Raw genomic sequence first — 25,820 nt, forward strand, 5'->3', positions numbered from 1 at the left:
AGTGTCAATATTTCTTCTATATACATTATAGAAGCTGGCACGGTATATTTGATTTTCAAATGATTGTGTTCATGACTATTCTGCATATTCTCAACCCTTGAACTGGAACTGGACAGTCTCATGAACTGGAGATCTTTGACGTGTGCGTCTTTGAAGTACACATATACGAATAGAAATTGAAGGAACCAGCTATTTACATATAACACTGAATCCGAGAGCTACATGCCTTGGTTTAAATTATTCTAAACTCTTAACCATGAATAGCAAAGCTATTTTTACTTGTGTTTTACGGAGAGATTCATTCATTAGAATACTAAAACACACAATTGTGTTATATATAGTCACATTTGTAATGATTCTGCCATTTTTCTGTCATGATGCACCTTACTCTATGTACTTCCGAAGTGGGCCATTCTCTACCATGGTGAACAGCGCCATCCAGCGGAGGATCACTGCTTTTACCAAAGCGAGAGCATATTTCTCATCACTGTCACCAATATACCAAACTAAACATTTAGACGAAAACCATCAGCAACAGCAGTCGTTAAAGTTTGCAGTAGGCATATTGACGATGCACCGTGTTGGAAGTCACAACTATCCGGGATACGAACCAAAATATCTAACAGAAGTGGGATCAAGAATACATCAACTTCTCAAACGTCGCCCTGACAACAATGTTGTTGTAGCTATGTGTAATGTTGACCATCACCCACACCAACATACAGAGGTAGTTTTTCTATCTAAATATATACGGAGATTTACGAAATACGAAGTTGGTCATGAAAGTGATGAAGAACGCTTGCCAATGAACAAAATAATTTACCCTTCAGAACAGAAGGACTATTTATACTGTTTGGACACTATGTCAAAGTTCAACGCATCTTATACACTTATATTACAGGACGATGCATTATTGAGATGGGATTTCTTTGAGATTCTTGAATACGTGCTGAAAACAAAGATAGAAAATAATTACCAAAGAGGTGAACTCGTGAGGACTAATGATTTCAACAGCTTCGCGACTATCAAGCTTCATTTCCCGGAGAAATGGCAAGGATTTTCGTGGACAGAATCGAGTCTCTTTGAATTATTAGTCATCGGATGCACTGGAGGGCTACTTTTAGCAAAGCTGTATTGGTTTTTCAACCGTAGAATTAAGCCAAACTTAACTCTACGTATGATAACATTTTTCCTATCAGTTGTGTATTTTGTCTTAGTGTTATTATTAGTTGGTCGCCAACATTTGTTGGAACTTTGTCGTTTATCAAAACATCTATATATGTTGAAAACTGCCCCAGATTGCTGTATTCCAGCTGTTTTGTACAATACCAGAAAAGTTAAACAAATCGTTGACTTTTTAAAATCGATAGAATGTTCTCCCGAATACCCAATAGACATAGCCATCTCCGAGTTTGTTAGACAGACGGGAATGAGACAACACTATATTGTTCCGAACCTAGTCGACCACATTGGTATGTTTTCCACACTTCATCGAGAGCCTAAAAATCCCGAGGAGTTTCTGAATGTTTAACGTTTGACTCGCGAGATATGATATAATAGAAATCGTACTTTAGAATTTGAATGTAATGTATTTGTTATATTTAAGGCTTACTTTATTTTACAATTTATATAAAATCGTCATAATTTTAGAATACAATAAGTACATATACATGTACATTATACATGTACATGTACATATGTATGTCATTACCCAATCTGATTAAAATCTGATGTTAGATAGGCTGGTTTTCCTGTATTTACCTTTATTCCATCATTAATGCGTCTTTTACGTGAGTTTTTTTTCCAATCTTGCTTTGAAATGTAGTAATATACGAATACCGGCATGCGAAACGGGGTTGCTTTGAAATGCACAAATTTAGCGATGCCGACGTGTGAAACGAGTGTAACTATTGTGAGGGTTGCGGGTCGCTGCAGGTCGCTATTATTTTTGCATGATTTATTCACTTTTTATAACCCAAGAAACTTGTTTGCTGACCACTGGGGGTAACTTATTTTGCACACAAATGGTGTATTTACCCTCCTCCCCTTTAAAAGTGATGGCCATTTGTTTAAAATGATTAGTTAGCATATAGCATTGACTTCAGAAAATATCCCAATTCCACTATTAATATTACATGTACTTTCAGTGATTATATAAGACTAACTATTTACTGTAACAGAGATGAATGTGGACCAACGTATCTCTGCAACTCTTAATAGGAAGTGGTGTCCTGTTGTCTTGAAAACAATAAGTCAAGTTTATGGCTGAAATATATCTTACACACTCAAATAAGTCTGACTAGTTACACAATGGCTCCCACACACTAGCCTGTAAGAATGACAATGACACTACAACAGTAGTTAGACCCTAGTTACATCACTGAGGAACAGAAATGAATTGTAGAACAGCCACAATCTTGAAATAGAATAATCAGTACATCCAGCAATTTTGTCTCTATTATTGCCACAAAACAGCTCCCTGTACTGTATTCTATTCATGTCATATTACTAAAAATAAATCGTCATCATTTTGAGGATGATCACCATATTATTGGCTGAATACTTAATGTGCTCATACAGATTATTTACTGCATAAGAGCATATATATGTATTCATTTGTCACCATTTTTTGTAAACATATTTGTTTTGGTTGATTTTATACAAATAATTGTCATTTTGAAAGACCCGCAAATCAACCCGCAGTTCAGCCTGTCGACCTGCAAAATAACGATACTGGGACGGTGTGAAACGGGGTTGCTTTGAAATAAATATACCGATACCGACATGTGAAATGGGGATCGAGTAAACATCAAATCAAACATTCACGATAACTTACAAAGTAACGTTATAAGACAACAACTCTATTTTTTCCAGTAGTGTACATTCCGGCCACTAAAACAACATAATGATATTCAGTGGCAATGTAGTTCTACAAAGGTACTTAGCTTATGAATGAACAAGATAATAATTTATATTGTTCCCTTTGAGGTGAGATTAAGGTAATTGGTTTGGGTTATATTGGTATCTATGTATATTTCGATCAATTTCAAATATAAGCTTACACGAAGAAATATCTCTCGATCGACGCATGCCGTGTACACTGGAGGGACAAAATTATTTTGGCAAAGACCACGGCAATATACATGCAACGGGTGACACATGTGTCACGACAAACGGTGTCGCACTTTTAGATAAAACAATCAATGCAATAAAACGAATATAGCACCGTATGGGAACGATGGTTTACATCATGTAAGAGAAGGATAATGAGACTCTCGCCAAAATGATGCCCACCCATAGTTTCAGTTACAGTCTGTTATTTACAGCTTAAGTCTGGTCACATCACCAAGTCATGCACACTTATTTGTTGACATTATCCACTATTTGTTGTTATGTTTTTATAATTGCAGTAAAGTTTCTTCGGTAAAGATCTTATACACTTGAATCCAATAGGCCTATGGTGTCATTGTACTTGGCTTCCTGTACCATGTGAGTCCAATCTGAACTCACCAAACAGTATCAGTTTTTGTCCACCACTTGGCTTTTATCCTAGTGCACACATAATAATAATAATATAACATTAGCTTTTAGATGTCTATAATAGACCGTGCTGTAATTGTCCGTGTTACTTAGTATAAACACGTGTTTACCTTATGGGGCGGATTATATAGAGGTGTACTAGTGTGTATATAATCTTATTTTCAAATCCGTCGTGTTAATGTTATTTGTGTTCTACACAATATCAATGTTTACTTCATACAAACAATTTACCAAAACATGTACACTTTGTATAGGCTTATTATATCATGGAAAGAGCAATGGGAGAGTTGTAAGTTTAAGCATGTGTTGCAATGATATCAGGCAACTTTACAAAGAACAGATACGTTTACTTAAAACGTGGCTGTGAATATAGGAAGAAGAAAAAATATAGTTATATGAGTCTGACACAAAGATATACTATTTTAAAACATGTTACATTAATAATTCAACGTAATTTCAAGAAAAAATTCTTGGCAGCGGTGGGATTCGAACCCACGCCATCGAAATGACTGGTGCCTAAAACCAGCGCCTTAGACCGCTCGGCCACGCTACCGCTGAAGGAGAACATGCATTGACAACGCACCAATTCTGGCTACCCGGCGTGATATTCAAAGGGAATTTAAAATTCTACTATTAACCAAGATCACAATGATAAAATTTTACAAAATATTTATAAGTAAATGTTATATTTCACACAATTAATCAACAGGAAAAAAACTGTAACATTTGCCTCGTTGTGAACGCGTACAGCCATATTTGTTGTCATGACATGTTTTGGTGTGACGTGAATCATCATCACGTCGACACCAAGGTCATTCACTCGTACGTCATACTATATGGGCGGGAAGTGAACACAAAGAAGGGTTCTTTTAAAATCAATATTTTGACTCTCTGAATTCATGTCTTTGAATACTCTGTCTGAAACTTCGATCGCCATTACCGTCATTGGTAAAGTGTTATTGTTATTTAAACGCATCACATGGTGATGAATTTATTATTATTGTAACATTACTAACAAACCAGAACGTTTACTAATGAACTGTAAGCTAAATTTGAGGATTACTCAATTCACATAACGTGACATCATTTTATAACATCCATCACATACTGAGAATTATTTTGAATACATTCAAAATATCAACCATTCAGCTGTGTGTACACGTGTTTACATGTATAACATTTGCCGGCCGGCTTTTTCACCTTTGACCTTAAGAGCGCCCTCAACATGTCTCGCAACATTTACGCGTACTTGTAAACACTATTCCTAGTAAATCATTTCATCGTCCATATATTCAATTACATGTAAAGGTTCATATAATACTTTAAACCTACAAAATTGTAACTTACTGTTTTAAAAGGGACAAACATATGTAGTTCCCGAAGATTGAATGTTCAGAAATACAACTAGTGTATGTTTTACCTACCTACCCCACTTCAGCAAAGTGTGAGTTTTCAGCACTTTAATAGATTCAATTTACTTTCTTTGTGATATCAACTGCAAAAATAAAACCTCTTTAATATTTCAAGTGTAATAACACAAAAAACAACAGAAGTTTATTTTTTAATAAATCGTATCTTTATTCATTACATAATTGTTTACACATATGTATAATTGTTCATAAAAGTTTCTCACTGGAGAGAACAGTGCTCAATGCAGTATTAGTTGCAGATCGTTATAGACTTACCTTTATGTGTTTTTACATGTCCTTACAGAATCTTGATCATTTTATGAAGTTTCTCTTACTACTATACTATGAGCAATGTACAGATGACAAAGTACATTTCATCTTGTAGCATATATCATACATAACAATAAGAAGTGTCATTCTCTACAATACACAGATCACACAATGCACCTTTTCTGATATCAAACTAAGTGTGCACATCTCTTCTTGTTTATTTTTCATTAAAACTTGTCTAAATGTGTGTAAAAAATGTTATATCCCATGAATGAAACACCAAGCCTACATCATTATAACTGTTCATAATGACTGTAAATTCTTGGGTTTACAGGATTTTTATTTGATAGTTCATTCATTTATTGTTGGAAATTTTGCAAAGGATTCCCCAGTGCATTTCATGTTATGAGCTGTGCTTCCTATCTGGCATAACATGCTTATACATAATTGTAACTCTTGTGATAAAGTCGTGATCTCTTCATCCAAATCACCTTTCTGTCTAGCTACCTTTTGCCTGGCAACACTCAGTAGTAAATTTGAATAAAGTATCAGGCGATGAACAGCCAAAAATGGTTTGGTGTAACCCAGTACACCATGAATACCATACCCTGTGAGATGAAATAAGGAGGAAAATGACAATTCATATATGTTGAAAGTCGAGCAACCCCATCCAATCAAATCAAAGTTAATCAACCCTATCCAATCAAATCAAAGTCAATCAACCCCATCCAATCAAATAAAAGTCAATTCAACGTCAATCAACCCTCATCCAATCAAATCAAAGTCAATCAACCCCCATCCAATCAAATCAAAGTCAATCAACCCCCATCCAATCAAATCAAAGTTAATCACCCCCCCCCCCATCCAATCAAATCAAAGTCAATCAACCCCCATCCAATCAAATCAAAGTCAATTCAAAGTCAATCAACCCTCATCCAATCAAATCAAAGTCAATCAACCCCCAACCAATCAAATCAAAGTCAATCAACCCCATCCAATCAAATCAAAGTCAATCAACCCCATCCAATCAAATCAAAGTCAATTCAAAGTCAATCAACCCCCATCCAATCAAATCAAAGTTAATCACCCCCCCCCCATCCAATCAAATCAAAGTCAATCAACCCCATCCAATCAAATCAAAGTCAATCAACCCTCATCCAATCAAATCAAAGTCAATCAACCCCTTCCAATCAAATCAAAGTCAATCAACCCTCATCCAATCAAATCAAAGTCAATCAACCCTCATCCAATCAAATCAAAGTCAATCAACCCCAACCAATCAAATCAATACTGAAAGGCATACCAAAATGTTAGTTGTTACTTTTTAAAAATTGTTTACTAGCACTTTTTACGAATCTATTTAAAGATATGACAGATATTAATGATTTAAAAATCTAGCAGATTACTAAAAAAATATAACAAGAATAAGTTCAGTTCCTAAACTCAGAAACAGGAATTGACAAACATGTGGACATTTCTTTGCATGAATTTTACCAAAAGAGTTATTTTATACCTTGCTTTGGAGATGTTTGGATTTCGTCATGTGTTGCTTTCAGTATAGTGATGGTACTTTGTAACGTGGACTTCACTGTGTCTCTAAAATATCTCTCCTTGATGCCTTTGTCAACCAGTTTCTGTTTAAGTGATAAAACAAAATGAAACATTGAACAGAAGAAGAGTACAACAGTTTTGCTAAAACCTTCTACACTGGTCATAATATATACAATCTTTATGTGTTAACCCACAACACTGGTCATAATATATACAATCTTTATGTGTTAACCCTCTACACTGGTCATAATATATACAATCTTTATGTGTTAACCCACTACACTGGTCATAATATATACAATCTTTATGTGTTAACCCACTACACTGGTCATAATATATACAATCTTTATGTGTTAACAAGATGGCTGGCAATGTTTGTATGACATACAATCTGAATAATTTTGTTTGGGAAAATGAGATGATTCGCTGAATGGAAAGGCACACCAGCATCTTTTATGTTAGAAGTCGTGACAATGTCTTTATTGAGTGTAAGTACAACATCAAGCAACAAATGACTCTAAAAATGGCACTAAACTGACCAGATATATTTTTTTTGTAAAACAATGATATTGTGATAAGTTCATCCATGAAGTTACTGCGTCAACATGTTAATTTCATCTGCAAATGTATAATGATGAGTAACAAGTAAATATTGGGATCTTACATGTAAATTTGTGTACATCATCTGTACAGTTATCAAATGCTCTGCATAAATGTTGGCATCTTCTTGTTCAAATAAATGAACTGAACTGTCAAGAGAAGATTAAATGGGTGAAGTGACCATAAGATAATAAGTACATCAATGCTAACTTTGAAGTGACAAGATAACCAGTTAAGTACAGTTCAATCAGAGCAACAAGTAACAAGTGCTAAACATATTCTAGTACTAGTTCTAGAATAATTAACCTTATATTCATATGTGTTTACATTTTACATTTCTAGATATCTCACTTAAATGCTGGATGACAGTAGCAAGAACAAAGAAGTGAATGATAGCAAACACTAAAAACAAACGCAACACAAGGAATAAGTCATTTCCTGAGCAAAAATATTGATAAATGTGCCAGTAATGTAATGATCTAAAAAAAATATCACTGGTACCATGTTCATTTATTTACCACTGTCTCATTTCAATATCAATACATACAATATCAACACAATGATGCAGAGTCACTTGCCAAATACAACTTTTAAAACAAGAAAAAAGATAAGTTGGATTAACAAAAAGATACAAATACCATCAAACCAATGTCCTATAAGTTGGGCTAATGTAAAGATATACAGACACCATCAAACCAATGTCTTGTCACTTATAACTATGGAATATCTACTCATACAAAACTGGTCTCCAAATTATGAGACAAATTTGAATTATTGGATGAACTTTCACTTCTAATATGCAAAATTTAATTATGATAAAGTATTGAAGATATTTAGAGATACTACATAGTCAAATTTGAATACCTTGTAAGATGTTGATCCTTAATGGCCTGCACTGGTGTAATATTTCCCTGTAGATAACCCAGTATGAAATCAAGGAAACTATCTGACCAGTCAAAAACCATGAAGAAATACATCATCAAAAGCTGTAAAAAAAAATTAATAGAATTACTAACAAGGTTTTAGTCAGACAGTAGTTCTAGTTTCCTTTGTATAACAGACAATAGTTATACACTAACAAATAGTCAGACAGTAGTTCTAGTTTCCTTTGTATAACCATAGACCCTACACCAGGGTGTAGGGTCTATGGTATAACAGACAGTAGTTATACACTAACAACTTTACATAATCTCATCCAGTACATACTCAAATCATTCCTCCTTCTCACAATGTATACATATTGTTTTTATACTACTGATAAACTTATTTATGTAGCTGAATCCAAACAAGTGAAATCAAAACAAGACTGTTTCTGACGCTCACGCTGGAATAACATAATCCAAACCAAATCCATCTGTCATGTCATAATAAAGCGACCTATCGGTCAGAATAGCTCCACTGGTTTTTTGTCCTTTTTTTTTGTTTTTGTAACATGTGTAGAAGTGGTTCTGGTGTTCAGCTCTTCCACTATCCTGTTTTGTTTTCAGCAAAGTAATAAATTGGTTTGTGGATTCATATGATGACTCACACACACTATAGAACAAATTTCACACAGTAAGTTGGTAAAATATTGTACTTTTATATCATAGTCACAATTTTACAAACATAGTGCCAATGGCATTGTAGCACAACTGTCCAGTTTTTAAAAATGTTAATCCGCATACTGATTTATGCTAGATATGGGTGTTCGTTTGCTCAATGATTATCCAGTTGCCTATTCAGCCCTGTTGTTATCATTGCAATATACATAATAATTTGGCTGTTGGTCTGGGTAAGGCCATGTTGTTACACATATCTGCATACATTTTTTGAGTGTTCGTTCACTTGTCTATGAATCCCTGATGTTATCTGCAATATACATCATCGTTTGGCTGTTGTGATGGGTGTGGTCTTGTTGCTAGGCTATTAATCACTTGTTATCTTTGCAATATATATGATCATTTGATTGTTGCTATGGTCTTGTCACTAGGCATATTTGCATACACTTTTTGAATGTTTGTTCACTTGTCGAAGAATCTGATTTTTCTTTGTAAAATACGCCATCACTTGGTTGTTGCTATGGACATGGTCATGGTTGCTAGGGATATTTGCATACATTTTTTTTAATGTTTACTTGCCTAAAAGATGTTGTTATCTTAGCAAAACATACTGGCATTTGGTTGTTGCTAAGGGTGTGGTCATGGTTGTTAGGGCATATTTTGTCAAAATGTTCTGAACAAAATCTGCAGAATAATACTTCTAGAAACAGCTTACCAAATTTCAGTCTCAGATCAAGTACTTTTTGAGATATAGGTTTTTGACCAAAACTCACATTTTGACACCTAATTTGTGGTTTTTGACTTTAAGTTGCTTACTACACACACACACACACACACACACACACACACACACACACATCTACACACAGACAGACAGACAGACATACATACATACATACATACATACATACATACATACATACATACATACATACATACATACAGACAGACAGACAGACATACATACATACATACAGACAGAGAGAAAGACAGACACTTTGCCATGCCTATAGCACTATTGAACCTTATCAGTTCTGTTGTGCTAAAAAGCAGATCCAATGAATCCAAGTACTAATTTCATTATAATTGTTAGCGTATGTAAATCAAGGTTTTACTTTTTGCAAAGCTGGGTATACTTGTAAATATCTAAATTGTATATATTTGAAATATCAATACTTAATTATTGATATGATCATGTATATTTTGACAATACCAGTACAGTTTCATCATATTATATAATACCTGTAGTCCAGCATTACTATGAAGACTTGAATACCGCACAAAACATGGTGGACGAGGTAACAAGACTGTAAACTCAGCTGCAGCCATTCTCACTTCCTGTATTTCATCTTGAAGAAGCTGGACACTACTTGTAAATATTCTGTATATAAACAAAAACAACAAGTCTTCATAGGAGACAGAGAACCCCACCCTAATGTAGTTTACTTGTGTTGCATGTGACTAAAATGAACACCATTAAGTGCATATGATATGCAAGAAACTAACTGATTTTGTTAAGTGACCCTGAAGGTCAAGGTCAAGATTAAGGTCAAAGTGTTAATAAAAAGCTCACATCTAATTATGTAGGGGTAGGCATTTGAATGAAGTCTCTATGTAATATAGTTTTGAGTGATGTAATAAATATAGATTTTGAGCAACAAAATGGCCGCCATTCAGTAAAAATTGACATGAGCTTTAACAATAACAATTGATCAAGTATCTCCCTGCCTGTATTATTTGTGAACATGATTTAAAAGAATTGAACACAAATGAACACCACTGACAACTGACCCTGAAGGTCAAAGTCAAGGGCCAAGGTATCATAAGATAGCTTGTATGTGATAATACAGGGTAGACACTTGAATTGAAGTCTCTATAATAGTATGTATTATCATTTTTGAGATATATAGAGGGGGGGGGGGCTAATGAATGAAGATTTATTGAAGTTGAAGTAAAATATGATAACAAAATCACATGGTATGATATAGGATAAATTAGTTCCTTTAGAGTAAATATTTCCACAAAGTAACTTTGTTTATTGATACTGTTACTAGCTAGGATAACTCCACTAACAATGTCTTCTATTACTAGCTAAGATAAGTCCACTAACAATGTGTTCTATTACTTGCTAGGATAACTCCACTAACAATGTGTTCTGTTACTAGCTAGGATAACTCCACTAACAATGTCTTCTGTTACTAGCTAGGATAACTCCACTAACAATGTCTTCTATTACTAGCTAGGATAACTCCACTAACAATGTGTTCTATTACTTGCTAGGATAACTCCACTAACAATGTCTTCTGTTACTAGCTAGGATAACTCCACTAACAATGTGTTCTATTACTTGCTAGGATAACTCCACTAACAATGTCTTCTGTTTAGTGTTACTAGCTAGGATAACTCCACTAACAATGTGTTCTATTACTTGCTAGGATAACTCCACTAACAATGTCTTCTATTACTAGCTAGGATAACTCCACTAACAATGTGTTCTATTACTTGCTAGGATAACTCCACTAACAATGTCTTCTGTTACTAGCTAGGATAACTCCACTAACAATGTCTTCTATTACTAACTAGGATAACTCCACTAACAATGTGTTCTATTACTTGCTAGGATAACTCCACTAACAATGTGTTCTGTTACTAGCTAGGATAACTCCACTAACAATGTCTTCTATTACTTGCTAGGATAACTCCAATAACAATGTCTTATGTTGGGATATTATATGTGTATGTCTAGTAGAAGGGGTGCATATGAAAAAATTGATGGATTTTTTGAATTTTGTATTGTTTAGCACATGTTAGGGCTTGGAAACACATATCATTGTAACAATGTATGTGAGACAACATCACAGCATTAGTTAACTGATAAAATGGCCTTTATATTAAAATGGTAAATTTGATGATGATCTTACCTGAATGCAAATGGAAGGAGATCTTCATCCAGACTTTGAGCTATCATTGTGATTATTTGACAACCAACAATCTGTAATGTCTTAGTTACAGAGAGTCTCAAGTCTTCAACATTTGTAGATTTACTATATTTGTCAACCAGACAGCACAACTCACATATAAGGTTTCTTTGTGGAGAATAGAAAACAAAAACAACATCAATACAAGAACTGATCATTTTAACATAAATGACCAACATAAAGCAAATCTCTGCTGTCATATTTCATTTTTTATTGGGGTTATTTTTTTGATGAAGTGAAATTTGGATAGTATTACTTGATCATGTTAAATTATCTACAGGAATCCTAATAAATTGATTTATGAAATAATGGAATGTAGAATGCCTACATCACCGAGACACTTATCAGATCTTATCATAAAAGAAAGTGTACCTGTAAATGGTATGGTGACTGCAGTGTCATCCATGGTGTAGATTCACACATACCTATTACCTGTACATTCTATGGTGTATATGTAGATTCACACATACCTGTATTTTCTATGGCGTATATGCAGATTCACACATACCTGTACATTCTATGGTGTATATGTAGATTCACACATACCTGTATTTTCTATGGCATATATGCAGATTCACACATACCTGTACATTTGATGGTGAATATGTAGATTCACACATACCTGTACATTCTATGGTGTATATGTAGATTCACACATACCTGTACATTCTATGGTGTATATGTAGATTCACACATACATGTATTCTCTATGGTGTATATGCAGATTCACACATACCTGTACATTCTATGGTGTATATGTAGATTCACACATACCTGTATTTTCTATGGCGTATATGCAGATTCACACATACCTGTACATTTGATGGTGAATATGTAGATTCACACATACCTGTACATTCTATGGTGTATATGTAGATTCACACATACCTGTACAATCTATGGTGTATATGTAGATTCACACATACCTGTACTTTCTATGGTGTATATGCAGATTCACACATACATGTACTTTCTATGGTGTATATGTAGATTCACACATACCTGTACATTCTATGGTGTATATGTAGATTCACATATACCTGTACATTCTATGGTGTATATGCAGATTCACACATACCTGTACTTTCTATGGTATATATGTAGATTCACACATACATGTACTTTCTATGGTGTATATGTAGATTCACACATACCTGTACATTCTATGGTGTATATGTAGATTCACACATACCTGTACTTTCTATGGTGTATATGCAGATTCACACATACCTGTACTTTCTATGGTGTATATGTAGATTCACACATACCTGTACTTTCTATGGTGTATATGCAGATTCACACATACATGTACATTATATGGTGTATATGCAGATTCACATATACCTGTACATTCTATGGTGTATATGTAGATTCACACATACCTGTACTTTCTATGGTGTATATGTTGTTTGACAATACAGGCTAGTGCTGGAATAGCAACAGCTGTTAGTGTAGTTCCCCTATCTCCATTGGCTAATGGTAAAAGAACATCACATAAACTGAACAAGTTCTCTTCACAAACAGATAAATCCAATTCTTCTGATAATTCAATAAACAGTTCTAATTTGGTATGTAAGCATGCCATGTCCTGTTCAGCCGTCAGATGTTCTGTAATATATTTCAGTAAAAACTCTTTAAGAAATCTGACAGTATTGGTCTCAGATCGCAAACTTTCAGCAACATACTGTAATGATGAGTATCTGATTTCTCTATTGTCACATACTAGGAATTCTGTCAGAAACTCTTTCTGCTTATTCTCATCACTTGCCATCTTCAATGAAGCAGTGACCTTTGCCCTTGACAACATTGCATCACCAATCTGTAAAGTCAACCAAAGTGAAGAGATACGATTACTGGATTGCACATCTTAACCCAAAACTACTCCACATTGTTAAAAATCACATTTGTCTGCCTTGCACTTTCAATTTTCTCTCCGTGTATTTCAAGCAACATTAAATCCTGGTTGTGAAAGGCTATCTATGATGAAGTAAATTATTTCTGGTCAATCTCAATTTTATTCAGTTCTCATCATAACCATCATAATATTGAATTATTGTATAATATTCAAAAATTTCTCTCTGAATGTGACTGAAAAGTTAGTCTGATTTACAGAGATCACACAAACCCACACACACACACACACATCCATGCATGTACCCATGTCCATGTGTGTGTACATACAAACATCCAAACACCCATGCATGCACCAATGCACCCCCCCCCCCCCCCCCCCACACACACACACATATATGTTGGAGGATGTTTGATATATCAGTCATTAGACATGTACATGTATATTTGTACCTGAATACTCCTCACTGGTGTAACTTCAACTTCAGAGACAGACTTCTTGATAATTTCATTCAAGGTACTAAGAAGATGAACAGCATCATCATTACATCTGACTTGAGTACAAAATTTGATCAAAATATCTAAATACAATGCCTTGGTCAAACAGCATAAATTCTTCTCTGATGCTAGCCATATTTTCTTTAGGAGGTGCTTGGAGATATTTACAGTATCTTCATGTCTTCTGTAAAGAGAAATTACCCATCTGGTCTTTACTAATCAAGACTTTTGCTATTTTGTAAACTAAAAAAAGGGAAAAGTCAACTTCAATCAATTAATCAATCAATAGACAAAAATGTTTCAAATAATTTCTTATGAATAATAATAAATTTCTCTACCTGATGTTTGCTAGCACTGAAAACAGTAATTTTTCAGTTTGTAACAACATCCCATGTAGTTTGTTATGTGATTTGACCATAGAAGCAGAATCAGGTATGTTATCCAAGATGGCTGCCAGAGTTTCAACCTTATCTTTCATAGCAACCAATGGTACAAGTGCTGCTGCTGCTAATACCCTTACTGTATAGATGGGACTGCTTGATAATTTCATAACTGGTTCAATGAATTTTGTTAGTGAGCTGCAATCCAACAACAAGATTACATCATGAATATCAAATTTCTATCTCAAAGAGATATCAGCAAGTGGAAGTATGAGTAAAGTCAAGGTAAAACATTATTTGGAGATTTTCTCAAATTTTTTTTTCTTCTGAAAGTGTACTTTTTAAATTGAATTTCATGATCTATACATCAAAAGGTATTCACTGATAAATTAATACTTTATAAGTCTTGTGTATTATTACATACAAAACACTGTCTCTGTTCCGAAATAAACTCTCTGCATGAGTCATGACCATAATCTCTTACCACTGTGTGTTGTCTTGTTGAATTCCAGGACCTAACTTTGAAAGCAATGTCAACACTGGATGTAGTGCTGGATACAGACAAAGTTTATTGTCCTTCTGGTACTGAGATGCCTCTTCAAGCTGTGACAGTAGGAATGGATAGAGTTTAGGATAGCGTACAAAGAACTCCTGTGCTGTGATGGAGTTTAACTGTGAATGTTCATCTTGCACTCTTTTCTGGCCAAGCATACGAGCTACCAATGTACCTAAAATTAAGGGCAGACACATTCTAGTTTATGACTTATCAACAATCCTTACAGAATATAATAATATGCATTTATAAACAGCAAAACAGCTATGGAACATAAGAATATATATAATAATAGAAATACAAAAATGAACACAGTTCTTTCATGAAATCATACCTTCCCCATCATTCAATCTACAGGGTCCTACCTCCAGGGAATCAAGGTCAGAGGCAGGGTCTCACCCCAGGGAATCAATGTCAGACTCAGAGGCAAGGTCCCACCCCCAGGGAATCAAGGTCAGAGTCAGGGTCTCACCCCCAAGGAATGAAGGTCAGAGGCAGGGTCTCACATCTGGGGAATCAAGGTCAGAGGCAGGGTCCAACTAATAGGGAATGAAGGTCAGAGTCAGAGTCCAACCTCCAGGAAATCAAGGGCAGAGTCAAGGTCATATTGCATCCATAAATCGTAAGTAGATGACACCACAAAATTTTGTAGTTTCAAAGATTGACAAAAATTTAGTCTCAGGTAAACACTGTGGTATAAAAGACTACAATTCTACATCTAACTATGAAAATGTCATCAACTTGGTTTAGACAAAAAGAAATATGCTATTAAGAAGATGAAACAGATCTGGATAGATTTCACTATAACACATTGACTAAGGAGATGAGACAGAGCTAGATAGCTTTCACTATAGCTCATATGTAATATTAATTCTAATACGACCTTAGTCTTTAAACTCACCATACAACAGTGTGCAACCATTTCTTACTGCCCATGATGGAGATGAGAAGCCTTTAATGGTTACCATGACAACATCACATGCATACTTCAGCATTGCATTTCCAAGCACAGAACTTCTGAACAATGACCTCAAAATATTGAAAGCATGTACCTGTCATGTAAAATAGATATATACATACTTATCATTTCTCTTTTTACATCTGAAAGTTTGATACATTGCAAGCATTTTAAGTAAAACCATGGTTACACTGTAAAATTTGACAAGTAAGTGAACTCCTTCGTATACATTTGAAATAAAAAAAGTTGCCTTGGATTTGTGATGTTTGGGAAAGTTTACAAGCTACAAAGGGTAAGACTTAGAAAAGATAAAATACTGACCCCACCCCACCCCAAAACCTGACTTAAATAAAAGACCAAAGATAACATTACCTGTTGCTTTACAAATCTCCAGGGTATGAAGAATTGTATACTAACCTAACTCTGTCACTGAACATTACAAATGTATGATAAATAACAGTAAACCAAGATACCTGAGGTAAATCCATAGTTTGGGCTGCACTTTCTGGTAATGGTTGGTGTACTGCAATCAGTAATCTTTCCATACACTGTTTTAGTAGTAATTTCTGATAAGGAGAAATAAAATAAATTATTAGACAAGTTGTGGGAGAAACTGAATTCTGTCTTCTTTCAAACATTTCTTAAGCCAAACACTTTCTCATAACTGATGAATTATTTTCTGTGTCACTTTGATCTAGGAAAGGTTTCAAGTTGTCTGATGAATTGTTCACCGTGTACTTGACCTGTTTAAGTGTTTTGTTCTCAGCACAGTATTGTATGTCAAGAATTACCTCTCTTCCTTTGGGTTCACAAGATGTGATAGCTTCTATTATTAGTGGAAGACCAGCACTTCTCCTGGTGATTGATGTACCTGACTTTGGAGATTCCAACAAACTGAATGTCTATAGAGGAGTAGAAATGAGAGTTAGTGAGGTTTTACTTTATAAATGCCAACAGTGTATACTTTACTTGACAATGAGGTGTAGTCCCTGTTATATCAGGGCTGATTCACACACAGGCATACTACCAATATAAATGCTTCTCAAAACATATGTATTTTTCACCTTGGTTTACCAAGCCGTTTTGTTAGGATTCTGATAGATTAGATTGTTAATTGAAGGATTTAATCCTATGCACCAAGCGGTAGCATGAACTATATGCTCCCCTGGGAGTAGAGAAAATGGAAAGTGGTTGTATCATTGTAGGTCAATCCAGTGCTTTGATCAAACTGTGGATATCACTCCATCATCAATTACTTTTCACTCTGGTAAACTTTGTAGGCTTTAGCTAACAAAGTGACATCACAATCTTCTATATCACTCCATCATCAATTACTATTCACTCTGGTAAACTTTGTAGGCTTTAGCTAACAAAGTGACACCACACTCTTCTATAGTTGCTGATGTTTACCTGAACAAGTATGTTTTTTGGTATACTTGATAACTCCTGAATTGAACTTGACAATAACCTTGAACATAACTTGATGAAACCCAAACTGCAACCTTCTATGGCACCCTGCAAAACAATCAAATTTAAAAGGTCTTGGTACTATAGGTAATGGGAACATATATCTGTGCTAAAATATATTTGAAAATACTCTTGCCACATGAAATCATGACTATTTCGATATATAACCTTCCTCCCTCAAAAGAATCCACCTCCCAAGTAAAAAATGACTAAGTAATACAGATTTTCTAATGAATTTTGCACTAATTATAAAATATTTTTGGAGTATTTCTTACTTTTACATTTATCAACTAAACTACACTTTTGATATTACAGTGTATATGATTGTATGCTTGATTACAGTAACAACATTCTCCTGCAAACAAAGCTTGAGGACACATTTGTCTGTCTTTCTGTCCTTCAGTAAATTTTTCACAACAAATTATATTAATTAATGTTTGTCACATCTTACCCTGTGTCTACATTTAGTCAAAATTTTCACAAAAATGTCTGCCATGGTTCGAACTTGTTCAGTTGTCAACAAACCATTGGAACTTTCAAGAGAAAAGGAAAACTTGTTTGCAAAACTACCAAGAAGCTGGCTGCACTCCTGAAATAAAGAAAACAGCATTGCAGTAACTGTGTAACTTAAAACTACCAAGAAGATGACTGCACTCCTGAAATAAAAAAATGCAGTAACTGTGTAACTTCCTTGTGAATTACAATTTGATAATTCATGCAGGGTTCTGCATATATAATATGTAATATTGTATATAACCTTGTAAATGAAAAATAATGATGTAAACCATTTAAAGTTAAGAAAATCGCATATTTACTCAGTCCAATTTTCATTTCATTTTCAGAGAGAGAGAGAGAGAGAGAGAGAGAGAGAGAGAGAGAGAGAGAGAGAGAGAGAGAGAGAGAGAGAGAGAGAGAGAGAGAGAGAGAGACAGAGAGAGAGAGACAGAGAGACAGAGAGAGAGAGAGAGAGAGAGAGAGAGAGAGAGAGAGGGAGAGAGACAGAGACAGAGACAGAGAGTACATTCACATGATTAAATTAATGTTATGTTGATTTGACGAATACAAAGAGTATCAGCTGTATGCCCTTACATTACACCTATGAAGTGCACACTTAATCTCCAAAACATGACATATATTCTTGACATATATACCTTACCTTGATATTCAGCCAGCAACAAGCCAGTATAAGTTGATGTTCTGTAGATATGACTGCTGATTCCTCATATTCACTATCTTCACCTAATGACTCAGCTATGACCTCATCAATAGCCAATCCCATCTCAGCAAAATCTGGTGATGTATCTACAGCATTAGAATAATAGAACAAACAATAATATGAATGAAATTTAAATATCTCACTCACCCATATTTTCTTTATTTTACATTTATCAATCCCCAAATCAAAATAAATGTATTAAACATGTCAACAGCATTTAGGACATTTTAGTTTGAAGGCTGACATAACTTACACAAAACAAATCAAATCAAACCAAACAAGACTGCACTTTACTTACCAGTGTCTGGGTTAGCAACCAAACAAGACTGCACTATACTTACCAGTGTCTGGGTTAGCAACCAAAAAAGACTGCACTATACTTACCAGTGTCTGGGTTAGCATTTTTGCCAAAGAGAACCTGTAACATAGAGTTGATGATGGTTTCCACCATGCTAAGAATTTGACCAATCAAAGACCGCCATTCTGTAGCTTCTACTCCTGTTGTCATGGCTGCAATATCTGTATCTTCAGTGAGACATCTTCTTAGAGCTAATACAATGCCTATATAAGGAAAACAGACATACCATGCAGAGTTCATTGACTATACAATAGTTATATAAGGAAAACAGACATACCATGCAGAGTTCATTAACCATCACCAAACTGTCCTTGCTCATTTACATTCTATTAAAATGTGACAATTAGGCCACCTTGGGTCACACAGAGTATTTTCTGCCTTCCATTACAATATTTGCATTACTGACCTAAACACACCACAACCACTGACATCACAGCTACACGTCATTTGAAATAGTCTGTATGTTCTGACTTTATGTAGCTACCTAAACACACCACAACCACATGTCACTTGTATGTTCTTGAATCTTTAGTGCAATACAAGATATACTGTATAAAGAACTAACATTCACATTTACTTACCATGCATTGGACTTGTACTGGCTGCTTTCAGCAGATTTCTCTTGGCACAGTGATATTGGTCAGCTAGCAGCTGTACAAGTTGTTTTATAAAATGAAGTTTACAATATTTGTTTGTAGTTTCTGTATCTTTGGTTATGGTTACATTACCAGGGGTGGTAGTCACCATGTTGAAGTCCCAGCCAAGTCCTGTAGTGTACCTTGAGATAGAAATATATGTTTATATTTATTCACATTTTTGTGCAATATCAGTATCTTTTGATTTACTAGAACATTCTTTTCACTGCTATCAAATGTTTTCAATTGTGGAATTTGACAAATATAATGTGTCCATAATATATTCACTCAATTACAGTTTGTAATTCATTCTTTAGCATTTTATTCTGTCACAGGTAATCTTTGATGGTCAAATGTAACCTTGGAATTAACAAAAGTGTTTGTGTGTCAACATTTTCTCTATCATGCAAATTTCTAGTTAATTTCTATTTATTCTGAATTTCATTTATACTGCATGGAACTGTTTGCAGGAGCATTGAATGGGCAAGATGGCTTTAATTTGTCCTTTCTGTTACCACTTTCTAAGACCTTCATTACAGATATGACTGATACTTACTGTTTGCAGACCATTTTACACATCAATGCACCACTCTCACACTGCATGGCTTTAGGACTACATAGCAAGTGATAGCAATGTTGTAATATCTGACATTCTGCTGAGTCTACACTATTCTCACAGCACATTAATGGCCATGGAAAGTAGTTTGTTAGAACTGAGTAGGATAATTCACGTATCTCATTTGTACCATCCTCCAAGCAATGTAGTAGAACACTAGCATTTCTGAAAAGAACAACAGGTCAATAATATCATCTAAGTCTCTAGCCTTATAAGCCCTTAATTCTATAACTAACTTTATTATTGAAGCTGAAGGAGGGACAACAAATATCTTGTTATTCACTGAAAAGTCCTGGTCATAAAACCTAGGAAGACTGGGTAAAAAATGGTGCAGTCTGCCTGTCTGTTGAGGCAAATTGTCATAATTTATTGTATGTATTGGGAAGTTTTCCTATAATCAATTTGATAAGACATAAGATGATGTATAACCAATTGTAAAGTTCTCTTTCTTTTAATCTTAACAATTACACACACTTTGGATTTTGCATGTTTTGTTATGGTGATAAATACATTTTCTTCTTGAAGTTATAATAGTATGTATAAAATGTGTACACAGTAATTTGTTTAACTAGAAGCATTTAACACAGTTCTCCATTATATTTTGGATAGTCATCTTTGGTGTAGGTTGCATTACCATGGCCAATAGTCATCTTTGGTGTAGGTTGAATTACCATGGCCAATGGTCATCTTTGGTGTAGGTTGAATTACCATAGCCAATAGTCATCTTTGGTGTAGGTTGAATTACCATGGCCAATAGTCATCTTTGGGTAGGTTGAATAACCATGGCCAATAGTCATCTTTGGTGTAGGTTGAATTACCATGGCCAATGGTCATCTTTGGTGTAGGTTGAATTACCATAGCCAATAGTCATCTTTGGTGTAGGTTGAATTACCATGGCCAATAGTCATCTTTGGGTAGGTTGAATAACCATGGCCAATAGTCATCTTTGGTGTAGGTTGAATTACCATGGCCAATAGTCATCTTTGGTGTAGGTTGAATTACCATGGCCAATAGTCATCTCTGGGTAGGTTGAATTACCATGGCCAATAGTCATCTTTGGTGTAGGTTGAATTACCATGGCCAATAGTCATCTTTGGTGTAGGTTGAATTACCATGGCCAATAGTCATCTTTGGTGTAGGTTGCATTACCATGGCCAATGGTCATCTTTGGGTAGGTTGAATTACCATGGCCAATAGTCATCTTTGGGTAGGTTGAATTACCATGGCCAATAGTCACCTTTGGTGTAGGTTCAATTACCATGGCCAATAGTCATCTTTGGTGTAGGTTGAATTACCATGGCCAATAGTCATCTTTGGGTAGGTTGAATTACCATGGCCAATAGTCATCTTTGGGTAGGTTGAATTACCATGGCAAATAGTCATCTTTGGTGTAGGTTGAATTACCATGGACAATAGTCATCTTTGGTATAGGTTTAATAAGCATGGCTGATAATTACTATTACTTACCTATTAGAAAAGAAAGACCATTTGTTGTGTTCAGTGGCCCAACTAATTAGAACTTCAACTGCACCTGGAATATCAATATCAACATTTTATGAGTTCTTTTCAAGAATCCATAGCATAATCAATCAGTCTGAGTCACTTCTACACATATTATGTTGTCATTTTCATTTTCTTTTCATGTTCATGTATAGAACTGTTCATACAGAAAAAACTAACATTAGAAAACAATTGTAATATGCAGACTTGAAAGTTGTTGGTACATACTGTATAGTGCAGTCATATGTTTTTGCCATTAGATTTGTTTTAGCTGAATACACTCAAAAGATTTCTCTGAAGAAATACGCCCCTTTAACATAGTTTGCAAGTTGCCTGATATTTCTGTATTCAGCTGTTGTTAATGGTGTCCACAACATTTGCACTGAATACAGTGGGAAAACTGGATGAGATATTTCCAAATAGTGTATATTTTCCCCTTGCATTGTCCTCCAAATATAAGTGCACCTGACACATCCTAAATTGCTATTCTGCCAAATTTTTCATGTGCCAAAATTAATATGACTGCAGTAGTAAACAATTAATTATTTTTCAACACTAAATGTCAGTTTTTTGTAACTGTCAAGGTCAAGTACTATAAATGAGATTATTATACCACTAGTCCTACACACCAAACTATCATGACTTTATAGAACTAAACTAGTCTCAATACAGCTGTTTTCTATTTCATTCATTTCTAGTCTTTGTCTGTTTTTGTATTTTCAATATCACATATGAAGTGTATTCCATTATTATCATTGTCCTCTAGTACAGTTTTATGTCTTACAAAGAGGGCCATAAAGAAAATCAGTTTTTAACTTTTTTGTGTTATCCTTGGTAATATAACATATTTTATATGTTATTTTTGCTACCTGGTGTTTGTCCTTTTCGTTGACATGTAGTATTTTCAGTGATAAAACCCTCAAGAACAGCAATTATCAATTCTAAAGATGTTTTCCTTCTTTGATAAGAAGATCCAGGAAATAAGGAAGATATACACAGACTGTACAACCAGTCTACAAATTCTGAAAAGTAAATAAAAACATGTCTATAATTAGTAATATGGTCTACTGATAATAGCATAGAACAGGAAATAAATAACAGTGACAGTAAATGACACTGTTGGCACATATTTAAAGGATAGCTGTCATGCAATGCTGAACATTTCAACACTCGTTTGTTGGTGTGGGAGTTTCATATATGCCTATATATTGGTAATTTATATTAGTATTTTGATGTGGAAGTATCACACATGATTTTATATTGTCAATTCATACAGTATTTTGGAAAGTTCAATTTTCAATAGCATCAGAAGTTCCCCATACAGGTGTTGTAAATAGCTCAGAGTAAAGTTTTATATCGTATATAAACATAAAATATAAACACTAAAACAGATAATGATAGGTTGATTGCTGTCAAATACACATAGGATAAATTCCCCTCCATGTTCTAAGGGTAAACAAGACACTAAGATTCAACATAGCAATACAACTACAAGAATTTCTATCTTGCAAGTATGGTCATTATTGAAATTAATTATATCTTACCAACAGACATTTGAAGTTGTCTTGGAGGGTCCACGTCTGTCATTGATGTCTTTTTGTACTGCTTAACCATGGCTATACAACTGTCTCTGATTCTGACAATTAATCTCTTAGTGTATGCATAAAGATGTTGTCGGAATGATGATGAATCACAGTTCATGTTAAGAGGAAAAAAGTTCTTCAGAAGAGTCAGCTCCAACTCTGACATTGACTCTACACAAGATTGAAAATAAATTGATGAGTTTATGTTTCTGACATGATAGCTGTTTACAAGTCCTATGTTTCCTTTCATTTGAAGGGTTTTAATTTATGAATATAAATACATCTGTAGCTGTATTCAGGAAAATCTGGAAAGACATTTAGTGATGTTTCCTGAAATATTAACATGAGTTTATACTTTGTATAAATTGTCACATGTTTATTACTTGTTCATGTGGTGAATCTACTCAAATTAATATGCACATTTCCTGGTGAATCTACCCAAATTAATATACACATTACACATTTCCTGGCGAATCTACCCAAATTAATATACACATTACACATTTCCTGGTGAATCTACCCAAATTAATATACACATTTCCTGGTGAATTTAGCCATTCAATGACATATGTATCACATGTGTATCATGTGACCATCACTGGTTTATTGAGTATGTCATGTGTCCCTACCTGATTTCCTGTGACTTGTACATAGCAAACCTACAGTATCAGATCTGATGTCATCATCACTATGCCACAAGGCTTCACAGATTGGCTCAGATGTCTGTAAACAAGTCAAATTTGAAACAGTGAAGAATTCTGACAAGACAACTACTCTTTGAACAGTCTTGTAAAGTAGATATGCAATACACACATTTCCTGCACAAAGGTCAGGAAAGATAATTGATAATTTGATTTTCTCATATTTTCATCATTTAAATTTGTCACCTATACAATAAAAGTGATTCAACCATTACAATTAAGCGTGAGGAATACCTACCAAGTCAGATCCATGGATAAGGTTAAGATTCCTGGCAGCATTCAGTACTGATATCTGAGAGTGTAGACATCTAGCAGAAGATGCTTCACTTGGATTACATCGTAGTACTTCAGTCAATAAGTGAAAGGCTGATGGGAAGACCTTCAGTGTCCATGGCAACCAATAATGAGATGCATTATGCCTCAACAATCTGCATCAAAACAGATTGAAATGAACATTTCATAGTTTTGTTTACAGTTGTTCATATTTGCATATTTGTAGATTATTGTGTCAGAAATTATGTTGTTTGGCTTTAGATGATATGTTTGATGAGTGATGTACACAAAGTAAACTTATTAAATCAATTGTTATACATTCAAGTTTACCTTGTATGCTGGATTGTATTTCACTAATTTTAACTGACACATTGCTAAATCTCATTTATGTTGAAAGAACAGATCTTTTTTAAAGAAAAAACTTCAGTCTGAATAAAATGTCTATGATAATAGAAAAAAGTGGTCAATGCATTTCACACACCCTATGATGGGGGAATTACACAGAAAGGTTAAATGGAAATGACTTACTGTGTATTGTGACACAGTGCATGTATCAGATGACTTCTCCAGTATTGACTCCAAAACTCAGCCATTTTGTCTTCATCAGATTTGGGACACTCTTTCCTGTGTATAGAATATATGAATAAATTTGATCTAAGCAAGGCTTCGAATTCTGGCATACTGGTATATGCCCTTAGAAAAGTTGTAACAATATAGTATCTAAACAAACAGGTAAATATCCACCAAAATTGTAAACTTGAGATGCGAATTTCTCTTCTGCTATGCACTAACTTCATTATTCTTCTAATATATTTTACTTGCATAACTTACAACTTCTAGTCAATGTTATTACTTCATAATAATAGTAATCCCCCACCACGAAACACCATAACCCCCCCCCCCCCCCCCCCCCACAAAACAACACCATAACAATCCCATCCACCCACCCAAACTAAAGATTGCACACATGCCCAGTCTGGTTTGTCACCTTTGTACCTAGTTGGAATTCATTTGGCATGTGCATATCAGAGATACAGGTAAAAATGGACAAATGGATGGACAGACACAACCCAGTGTAGTAACCTCCTTTGGGCTTCACACATTTGGGAATAAGAAAGTGTGACAGTTCATTGAAAAAATTATTTGAGTTTTCAACAAATTAATGATAAAATTGAATTGACTGACCTTAGGGTCTGTAGAAACATCTTATAAACTTCACAGGATGGTGGAGCAAGATAGTTGGTTGCTAAGCAACTGACCAAATTTTCAGCAATTTCAGGATGATCTGTTAGGAGCTGTAAATCATACAAAATCCTTTATGAATTAAATGTTTTAACGTTGTCCT

General features: G+C 34.6%; 2 protein-coding genes and 1 non-coding gene across 3 annotated transcripts; 1 reads left to right on the top strand and 2 right to left on the bottom strand.

The window, feature by feature from the left end:
- The first annotated feature begins 421 nt into the window (after positions 1-421).
- LOC144446813 (GPI-N-acetylgalactosamine transferase PGAP4-like) lies at positions 422-1,531 on the top strand. Its single transcript, XM_078136657.1, has one exon. The coding sequence runs from the start codon at positions 422-424 to the stop codon at positions 1,529-1,531; it is 1,110 nt and encodes a 369-aa protein (XP_077992783.1).
- Positions 1,532-4,011: 2,480 nt separating this feature from the next.
- On the bottom strand, positions 4,012-4,093 carry Trnal-uag (transfer RNA leucine (anticodon UAG)). The gene has a single exon. It is a non-coding gene; the product is annotated as a tRNA-Leu (tRNA).
- A 1,134-nt stretch (positions 4,094-5,227) lies between these two features.
- On the bottom strand, positions 5,228-25,155 carry LOC144446824 (tRNA (32-2'-O)-methyltransferase regulator THADA-like). Its single transcript, XM_078136668.1, has 25 exons — positions 25,004-25,155; positions 24,441-24,630; positions 24,131-24,224; positions 23,463-23,672; positions 22,788-22,940; positions 21,886-21,949; positions 20,359-20,583; positions 19,749-19,945; positions 19,194-19,370; positions 18,750-18,895; positions 18,045-18,182; positions 17,537-17,641; positions 16,918-17,028; positions 16,600-16,692; positions 16,070-16,220; positions 15,100-15,343; positions 14,574-14,813; positions 14,191-14,419; positions 13,269-13,705; positions 11,830-11,994; positions 10,151-10,289; positions 8,235-8,356; positions 7,435-7,519; positions 6,733-6,853; positions 5,228-5,827 (listed from the first exon to the last, which is right to left on the bottom strand). The coding sequence occupies exons 1-25, from the start codon at positions 25,153-25,155 to the stop codon at positions 5,571-5,573; spliced, it is 4,245 nt and encodes a 1,414-aa protein (XP_077992794.1). The 3' UTR covers positions 5,228-5,570.
- Positions 25,156-25,820: the final 665 nt, after the last annotated feature.

This window comes from Glandiceps talaboti, chromosome 2 (assembly GCF_964340395.1).
Source record: "Glandiceps talaboti chromosome 2, keGlaTala1.1, whole genome shotgun sequence".
NCBI lineage: Eukaryota > Metazoa > Hemichordata > Enteropneusta > Spengelidae > Glandiceps > Glandiceps talaboti.